Source organism: Portunus trituberculatus, chromosome 50 (assembly GCF_017591435.1).
Source record: "Portunus trituberculatus isolate SZX2019 chromosome 50, ASM1759143v1, whole genome shotgun sequence".
NCBI classification, from domain to species: Eukaryota; Metazoa; Arthropoda; class Malacostraca; order Decapoda; family Portunidae; genus Portunus; species Portunus trituberculatus.
Window position 1 is genome coordinate 7,704,944 of NC_059304.1, and position 10,000 is coordinate 7,714,943.

Here is a 10,000-nt window from a genome sequence, read left to right on the forward strand (position 1 = left end):
TATTAGTGGCATTTCAATTCATGAACAAAGATATGATGAAAAAATTATCACGAGCATGATACGTCCTAAGCTGGAACATGCAGCAGTGGTATGGTCACCTCGCTCTAAAAAAGATATAAGATTAGAACGGATCAGGAAGATAGCTACAAAGATGGTACCGAAATTTAAAGACCTAACATTTGAAGAAAGGCTGAAGGAAAGAGGACTGCCAACCTTACAAGATAGAAGAGAACGAGGAGACCTAATAACAAAAAATTAAATAGTAAGGAAGCGGTGGTGTAGTGATAACGTGGTGAGCGCGGGATCGGGCAGATGTCCCCGCGTGTAGGTTCAAATCCCACCACATACTGCTTTGAAGCTATGCCATTTGTTGAGTGATTTTAAGTTACCTACATGTCACCATGATACCCAGGCTCTAGGTAGTTCTTGGGTGGTGATATGGATCCTATTATCATCACACAACGTCATCATGCTCTAGGAAATCACCATTGTATACACAATCATGTGTGAAAATTTCAAGCTAATCAGATGAATACAAATAGCAAAACAAGGACGAAATTATAAAAAAAATCTTTAGGAGTGAATATCTCAAAAGTAGGTTTTTTTAAACTTCAAAAAATATTTCTAAATCGGTATAAACTTTGATCGGGTTTTGTTTGATATCATTTTAAGGAAGAACTTAAATGCAACTTTTTCTTGAAGATAGATTTTTGATAGTGTCAACTGAAAACGAGATACAGACACAGAGAAGATGACTTAAAAAACAACAACTTATTTTATCCTTCATAAATAAATAAATAAAATAAAATAAATAAATAAATAAAAATGAATAAATAAATAAAAAAACTAACTCAAAGAAAACTATATGTAAAGTTTCAGGTTAATCAAACAATTAACTGAAAATACAGTGTGTGACTATTCAGGCAAATATCATTCACCCAAACTTAATAAAATTTACAGAATAGCCTATTTTTGCATCCTCAAACAGAATACTAAAGTTTCAAAGCAATAGGGATTACCATAAACAATATGAGAAGATTAAATAGCAATGAAGGCATGAAATAGTCAGAGGAGGAGGAGAGGCGAGGACAAGCCCAGAATCATCCAAGGTGGAGTTGTGAGCAAGAGTTTGAGAAAAAAGTTCAGCTATAGAGACAGAAGAGATGGCAGATGGTGCCATCAGGATGAAAATAAGGAGGGAAAGATGAAGAAGTGAGATTGTTGAGATGTTTTTGGCTAGATGCCAGAAGTCACGAGGAGAGTTTGAGTTTGAAAGATTTTGATTTTTTCTATTTATGAAGAGTGTTTGGCAAGTTGAAGAACAGACTTGGCATAGTTCAGGCAGAGATATAAAGTACATGAGATTCAGGAGATGGAAAGCTCAAGTACCTTTTGTGGACAACTTCTCTATCATATAAAGCACAAGAACAAGGGGCATTAAACCATTTAGAAGGTTTAGGTTGAGAAAAAGAATGAGGAATGTACGCCATGCAAGACACTATCACCTCTGTTGTGCGTTCAGCACACAGAGCTGGTTGACACGGAAACACGGGGCACCTCTGGTTTGGGGGATCCTGAGAAGGGATTGGAGAAATAAGACAAGAAACAGAAATGAGAATGTGATTGGAGGAGCCTAACAGAGAAGATAAGCTAACAGCATAAGCAGAAGGATTAGAGGTAAGGAAAGGATCAAGAATGTTAGTCGTATTACCAAGACAGCCAGGAATACGAGTAGGTGTTGCACCAATTGCTCTAGGTCATGGAGAACAGCAAAGTTGAAGGCTAGTTCACCAGGATGGTCAGTGAAAAGAGAGGAAAGCCAAAGCTGGTGGTGAACATTGAAATCTCCAAGGATGAAGATCCCCACAAAAGAATAGAGGGACAGACAGAATGTGTTCCACTTTGGAAACTAAATAGTCAAAGAATTTACTATAGTCAGAGGAGTTGAGGGAAAGATAGACAACACAGATAAATTCAGTTAGATAGTGACTAATGAGTCGAAGCCAGATGGTGGAAAATTCGGAAGATTCGAGCGTGGGCAGCAAGTTAGGGTCGTTGCGTACATAGATGCAACATCCAGCTTTAGAACGAAATGAGGATAGAGAAAATAGAAGGGAACAGAGGGGATATTGTCAGTTGCCTCAGACAGCTGTTTTGGTAAGGAAAAGATGAAGTTTAGTAGAGGAGAGGTGGTCTTCTACAGATTGAAAGTAAGATCTAAGACCGCGAATGTTAATAAAGAAAAACTTGAGGGAGGTGTAAAAACATTAATTTTTTGGGTCACCAACGAGAGAGCAGTCTGACCTGGGGACATTTCTGGTTCCCTCCCCATGCAGAAGGAGACTCCGAGGATGGATTTGGAGTAGCCATTTTTTATTTTGAATTTTAAGGGAGGTGTGTGTGTGTGTGTGTATGTGTGTGTGTGATTCACTGTTTGATCTGCTGCAGTCTCTGACGAGACAGCCAGACGTTACCCTACGGAACGAGCTCAGAGCTCATTATTTCCAATCTTCGGATAGGCCTGTGTGTGTGTGTGTGTGTGTATGTGTGTGTGTGTGTGTGTGTGTGTGTGTGTGTGTGTGTGGTACGTGCATGTAGTTTTGTGTGAAGGAGAGTTGTCTTTAGAGGGAAGGCTGTGACTGCCCCCTTGAGTTGTGAGACACAAAGGGAAACGTTCAGTGAGATCACAACTAGATATTTTAATGGAAAGTTCACAGCACCCCCTGAATTAGTGCTACTAGATCTCGCTGGGAGGAAGATATTGTTTCGGTAGGTGTCTATTACCTCCTCCTGTTGTGTGTTGTTAACTAGATTATAAAAACGGGATTAACACATATCATGAGCAGCATACTATTTAGCGAGCATAGGACTTGTGAGCAAAAAAAAAAAAAAAAAAAAAAATAAAAAATAAAAAAAAAAAAAAAAAAAAAAAGGAGCCCAAACTGTTACAGGAAGTAAAGGTACCTAAACATAGACCTATGTTAGAGTGACACCTTTAGGAATTTTGTTCGCGTAGCAATCGTTTAATTCTTCGATCAACCTCATATTTCAAATAATTTCTTTATGTTCATAAAGAATAAACATCTAATGTGCCTAATCGAGTAGAATGTCTTCAAGTTACCACGGAAATAACTCACCTGAGCATCGCGGTGGCGCACACCCGTCTTCCTCGGACCACAAAAACTTACTGAAAAGAACACCATAACCGCCTTGTAATGGCGGCGTCAGCGTTACGCAGGGAAAAATTTTACCACCATGCCGTGTATTACTGTATTATTGAGACTGGGCAAACTGAGCAATAAGTGACGACAGGCAACTCATTTTCTTCATTTAAAAGGCATTGTTAAGGCCGTAGTAGCATATATTATTTCGTGTGTTTAGTGTCAGATACCACGGTGATTGAATTATTCACAATCATATCTACAAGTTTTGGACCTTTACGGTGTCCAATGACAACAAGAACAGCCATGAATATTACACAATGATATTATCAATGTAATAAAAGACAAATAAAGTAAAAGTCGTGTCACCATGCATGGTGACTGGCTTGACAAGGAGCTGAAGCGAATTATTAAGGCCGATTACATGTGAAATCACACACACAACTTCCTCCCAAGGCACTGACAAAGAATACGTTCCGATTGTAATGCACTATGATATAATCTAAAGATATGTATACGTAGTATATGGAAATAGCGTTTTATCCGCTGTGGTTACTTGCCCACCATTGCAATTGTCTCTGTCGTGCGGTGGCCAGGCTACAGAATTCAAAGGAAGCTAGAGAGTATAAGTCCCTATAGCTTCCTTGTTTGAATGTCATACCAAGGCAGAACAACGCCACAAAACAGAAATGTGATTGGAACATTTTTATTTTCCCTTATATAAAGATCTTGTATTTCTAATTTTACCTCAGACAATATCCGCAATATCGGCAGAAACTATGTGTATATCATGTGAAATATATATATATATATATATATATATATATATATATATATATATATATATATATATATATATATATATATATATATATATATACAATATATATGATGCAACAGGTGCAACTAATGCAGATAAAATTTCCACAAAAGAACATAATGACATTCAAAATTAGCCATATATCTTGGCTGAGAAACACAGATCCTTAATTTATCTATGATTCTGAAAGAAAAAAAAAATTATTTGACTCAGGCACATGCCTCCTGCAGTTAACGCACCAACTCACAAAAAATGAGTTACCATACTGTAGGTGATGATAGCGATGATGACATTTTGATTTTATTATTCTTATAATCTATTAAAACATTTTTTTAGCAGATGACTTCACGTTGAATTCTCTTTACGCCTAGGGGGCGCGCCCCAGTTTGGGAACCACTGCTCTCAGAAGGAGGATAAACGAAGTGCATTGCCTGTCACACACAGGTACTGCTTATGAGGTTATTTGCAAGCGCATGTTTTCAGAGCGTCATTGGAGACACTGCTGGTAAGATATTTATGCTTATTGTTGTTCCATGTAGTTTGATAAAGTCCTTCTTGGCCTTGATACTGGCCTATTTTCACGTTCTTTTGTTCTTTCACGTTCTTTCACATTCGCCGAAAATAGAACACAAGGTGGGAGAGAAGTGCCCTCAGGATCCTGGGGAGAGAAGTCAGGAGAAATTTTGCCATCTTGAGACTTCATCAGTCTGCATTAGCAAAATTCAGCACTTGCTATTTTGGCGGAGTTTGTCATCATGAAATAACAAACTTCAAGAGTGGCTGTATTTTCAACTATTTAGACAGTTTTCACTTTTGCGCAAAAAGCTGTAAACATTGTCACGTGACTTTCTCAGCGAGCGGGAATGCAAATGCCGCCTCATGATTGGCTGCCTTTACTCGTGACGTCACAGTGATGACATTGCAAGCACGGTAGCCAATGAGCACGCTTCGATCAGTTAGCAACATCCATGGCCAATATCAACAAGTGTTCGGGTATACAATTTCTCCGACATCGTTGCAATGTTGTTATCAGATCTTTGGATCGCTAAGGGCATTGTTATGAGCAACGCGCTAACAATTTTCATGAATTCCTCTCCAGGTTGGCCCGGGTGGCCCACGTGTAGTAATGATATGTATGTGAGATGTAGCTTATCACAGCTATCAATGACAGCTATGTTTGTTTCTCGTTGTCTTGGCTGCTTTATTACTTTTTATTGAAGTTTCTGATTCTAAATTTCATAAATTCATGCTTATAAGAACGATATTTCGGAAAATTATAGAGCTAAATCGTGATATCCTTCCCTCTCCAAGTTTAGCCAGACACTGAGGACTGAGGCGTCGGACGAGAGTGGAATGGAATCCATGAAACTTGTCGGTAGAGCGTCGGTAATAACGAAGCCCTAACTAGCGAACAGGTCTGATAGCGACATTGCAACGAGGTCGGATAAGTGATATCTATGAATACTTGTCGCTATTGGGCGTGGGTGTCGTTAACCCCTCTACTGATCTTGCTAACTGCATGCCTCCCTTTCTCCTGCGGCCTCGCTGCACAAGGTTTTCCTTTACTACTCATCCCTAATCCCTATTCTGTCCAACTCTCTAATATAAAAGTGTTACGTTCACCGGTTAAACGGGTAAGATTGGCATCGGGGAGCGGTGAACAATAACAATAAAAAAACACTGCAGGTTCAACTGGTGAGGAAATGCAAAAGGGGTCACTTTAAAAGCTATTTTAATAACCCATAATGAAATTGACACATATATAACATGAAACATGAAACACAGATATATAACATGAAACACAGGAAAATGACATACACATATACATATAACATAATAAATACAACAATAAAGAACCCAACTTAATACCTAACAATAATCCTAATCCTATATGAGGCAATGTGGAAAACACGGACGAGGGAAGTGATACTTATGCGGTGTCGCAGTGGTGAAATGCTGGGTGATGGTTGATCCCACGGCAGAACCAAGAGGCGTTGTGTTCACTGGTTGAGGCTTGGACTCAACTGACTTCCAGAAAACCAAGAGCTGGCTCAACACTTTCGGTTGAGTCGAATGGGGCCGCGTGAATCCAACTTCGGGACAGTAGCCGGGCTTCATGACGGTGACGTGGAAGGTTCACGAGACGGTGGCGTGGAAGGTTCACGAGACGGTGGAGACAGCCAGACGTTACCCTACGGAACGAGCTCAGAGCTCATTATTTCCAATCTTCGGATAGGCCTGTGTGTGTGTGTGTGTGTGTGTGTGTGTGTGTGTGTGTGTGTGTGTGTGTGTGTGGTACGTGCATGTAGTTTGTGTGAAGGAGAGTTGTCTTTAGAGGGAAGGCTGTGACTGCCCCTTGAGTTGTGAGACACAAAGGGAAACGTTCAGTGAGATCACAACCAGATATTTTAATGGAAAGTTCACAGCACCCCCTGAATTAGTGCTACTAGATCTCGCTGGGAGGAAGATATTGTTTCGGTAGGTGTCTATTACCTCCTCCTGTTGTGTGTTGTTAACTAGATTATAAAACGGATTACATATCATGAGCAGCATACTATTTAGCGAGCATAGGACTTGTGAGCAAAAAAAAAAAAAAAAAAATAAAAAATAAATAAAAAAAAAAAAAAAAAAAAAAGGAGCCCAAACTGTTACAGGAAGTAAAGGTACCTAAACATAGACCTATGTTAGAGTGACACCTTTAGGAATTTTGTTCGCGTAGCAATCGTTTAATTCTTCGATCAACCTCATATTTCAAATAATTTCTTTATGTTCATAAAGAATAAACATCTAATGTGCTAATCGAGTAGAATGTTCAAGTTACCACGGAAATAACTCACCTGAGCATCGCGGTGGCGCACACCTGTCTTCCTCGGACCACAAAAACTTACTGAAAAAGAAATACTCCATAACCGCCTTGTAATGGCGGCGTCAGCGTTACGCAGGGAAAAATTTTACCACCATGCCGTGTATTACTGTATTATTGAGACTGGGCAAACTGAGCAATAAGTGACGACAGGCAACTCATTTTCTTCATTTAAAAGGCATTGTTAAGGCCGTAGCATATATTATTTCGTGTGTTTAGTGTCAGATACCACGGTGATTGAATTATTCACAATCATATCTACAAGTTTTGGACCTTTACGGTGTCCAATGACAACAAGAACAGCCATGAATATTACACAATGATATTATCAATGTAATAAAAGACAAATAAAGTAAAAGTCGTGTCACCATGCATGGTGACTGGCTTGACAAGGAGCTGAAGCGAATTATTAAGGCCGATTACATGTGAAATCACACACACAACTTCCTCCCAAGGCACTGACAAAGAATACGTTCCGATTGTAATGCACTATGATATAATCTAAAGATATGTATACGTAGTATATGGAAATAGCGTTTTATCCGCTGTGGTTACTTGCCCACCATTGCAATTGTCTCTGTCGTGCGGTGGCCAGGCTACACTTGAATTCAAGGAAGCTAGAGTATAAGTCCCTATAGCTTCCTTGTTTGAATGTCATACCAAGGCAGAACAACGCCACAAAACAGAAATGTGATTGGAACATTTTTATTTTCCCTTATATAAAGATCTTGTATTTCTAATTTTACCTCAGACAATATCCGCAATATCGGCAGAAACTTGTGTTATCATGTGAAATTATATATATATATATATATATATATATATATATATATATATATATATATATATATATATATATATATATATATATATATATATATATATATATATATATATATACAAGCTACATGATGCAACAGGTGCAACTAATGCAGATAAAATTTCCACAAAGAACATAATGACATTCAAAATTAGCCATATCTTGGCTGAGAAACACAGATCCTTAATTTATCTATGATTCTGAAAGAAAAAAAAAATTATTTGACTCAGGCACATGCCTCCTGCAGTTAACGCACCAACTCACAAAAAAATGAGTTACCATACTGTAGGTGATGATAGCGATGATGACATGAGTTGCTCAGTATTTGAAGAGCTGAAATCACGCGACGAACTCAAGTCTCATGGTGCGGGAAATTATCCTTTTTTTTTTTTTTTCACAAGCCGCTGACAGCGGTCTTGTGCTTGGCTGCAGACACTTCAGCTGATCAATTCTGAATGTGGCCAGAAGGGGATATAGAAGAGATCCGACTCATTTCCTGTTTCGAAGCAATACTTTTGTGTTTGTGGTTTAAACAAGAAACGTTGCAAATTTAGATGGAAACTATTGTGTTCTTTATTAGTATTTACTAGATTGCCTCATCTCCTTTAGTGATGCCTGAGTGACCACCTGTGTTCAAGCTTCGAAAGAAAATGGATACTTAACAGCTAAACAACCCACCACAACGACAGCACTGAGAATGAACGAGTTCCTGAAGGACGCCACTCCGGAGCTTGTTCGCCTATTTCAAAAGAACGGCTCGCATGGCGGTAGGAAAACCACAAAACATTTATGTGAGAGTTCTGGAACTGAATGAATCTATTAGAATGTCTGATTTAATAGTATGTGTGTGTGTATATAACTCACCACGGTCGTCTGCTGGTCACCCAGCCAGCCTTCCCCATTACGGAGCGAGCTCAGAGCTCACAGATCAATCTTCAGGTAGGACTTAGTCCAGAACATACTCCACACACCGGGAGAACGAGGCCACAACTCCTCGAGTTACATTCCGTACCTACTTGGTGCTAGGTGAACAGGGCTACATATTGCGTAAGAGGCTTGCCCCTTTGCCTCGCCGTGCCCAGCGAGGCTCGAACCCAGACCCTCTCGGTTGTGAGCCGGGCGTGCTAACCAATACACTACGCGGTGTGTGTTTTTTCACTGTTTGATCTGCTGCAGTCTCTGATGAGACAGCCAGACATTACCCTACGGAACGAGCTCAGAGCTCATTATTTCCGATCTTCGGATAGGCCTGAGACCAGGCACACACCACACACCGGGACAACAAGGTCACAACTCCTCGATTTACATCCCGTACCTACTCACTGCTAGGTGAACAGGGGCTACACGTGAAAGGAGACACACCCAAATATCTCCACCCGGCCGGGGAATCGAACCCCGGTCCTCTGGCTTGTGTGTGTGTGTGTGTGTGTGTGTGTGTGTGTGTGTGTGTTCACCTAGTTGTGAGATGCAAGAGCGGAGGTAAACTATACTAATCCGTGTCAATAACTGTTTTTATTCAAATTTTCCTTAAAATAATGAAAATTTCTACCTCGCACCACTTTCCCTTCCAGTCTATTCCATGCCTCAATGTTTTTATGAGGAAAGCTTTCCATTCTGCATGTGATTTTTTTTTTCTATGTCCCCTGGTTTTCTTTCGTTCAATGCTTTTTCCCGAGCCAGATAAGAAACATTGTACTCATGCATATATTTATTCATCTATCTCCACGTTATTTACTACACGGAGACCGGTGACGGAGAGACCCATCCTCCGAATTCTTCCTCCAGCGCCGCCGCTACTGCCAGGCTCAAGTGGTCATTCCCAGGGGTCGCCACCACCTGCATGAAAAGAAAACTATTTAAATATATTTGTTTAAATAATAGTTCCTATCAATCACTGCACACAAAGTTACAACACAACGCTAGCAAATAACTGAGATGTAAGACATGATCTGTAAATTAATCAAGTCGAGCTTCAGAAAAAAAAGTAAATATATATGAAGATAAACAGTGTAATTCGTACCTGCAGTCCAAGAGGGAAGCCATCCTTAGTAAGTCCAAGAGGAACAGCAGTGGACGGCATTTCAGTGGCATTGAAAATTCCATTGAGGTTGATATCGTTCCAGGAGCACAAAAGTTCTCCATGGAAGGGTGCCACTAAGGGCAATACAGGCACTACCAGCACACCATTGTGGCCAAGCTTATCCTGTCCAGAAGAGAACATACAAGACGGAGAAGTCTCATTATGGAGGTGAACTAATGACAGACGGTGTATCAACGAATAGGTCATTAAGAATAGTTTTTTTTTTTTCTTGTTCATGCTTATCTACTCTTTGTTA

At 39.8% G+C, this 10,000-nt stretch overlaps 2 protein-coding genes across 3 annotated transcripts in view; both read right to left on the reverse strand.

The window, feature by feature from the left end:
* Positions 1–6,860, reverse strand: part of LOC123499632 (fatty-acid amide hydrolase 2-A-like) — a 37,833-nt gene extending 30,973 nt beyond the window's left edge. Inside the window, exon 1 of one of the 2 annotated variants that reach the window (XM_045247958.1) lies at positions 6,819–6,860. In XM_045247958.1, coding sequence (XP_045103893.1) covers positions 6,819–6,826 — 8 coding nt within the window. In that variant the 5' untranslated portion in view covers positions 6,827–6,860. Of the gene's footprint in view, positions 1–3,137; positions 3,156–6,818 lie in introns of those variants that run through there. The other variant, XM_045247959.1, reaches the window with a different exon arrangement.
* Positions 6,861–9,359: 2,499 nt separating this feature from the next.
* Positions 9,360–10,000, reverse strand: part of LOC123499867 (fatty-acid amide hydrolase 2-A-like) — a 20,850-nt gene continuing 20,209 nt past the window's right edge. Inside the window, exons 10-11 of the mRNA XM_045248403.1 lie at positions 9,685–9,987; positions 9,360–9,500 (exon numbers count right to left, since the gene is read on the reverse strand). Coding sequence (XP_045104338.1) covers positions 9,399–9,500; positions 9,685–9,987 — 405 coding nt within the window. The 3' untranslated portion in view covers positions 9,360–9,398. The remainder of the gene's footprint in view (positions 9,501–9,684; positions 9,988–10,000) is intronic.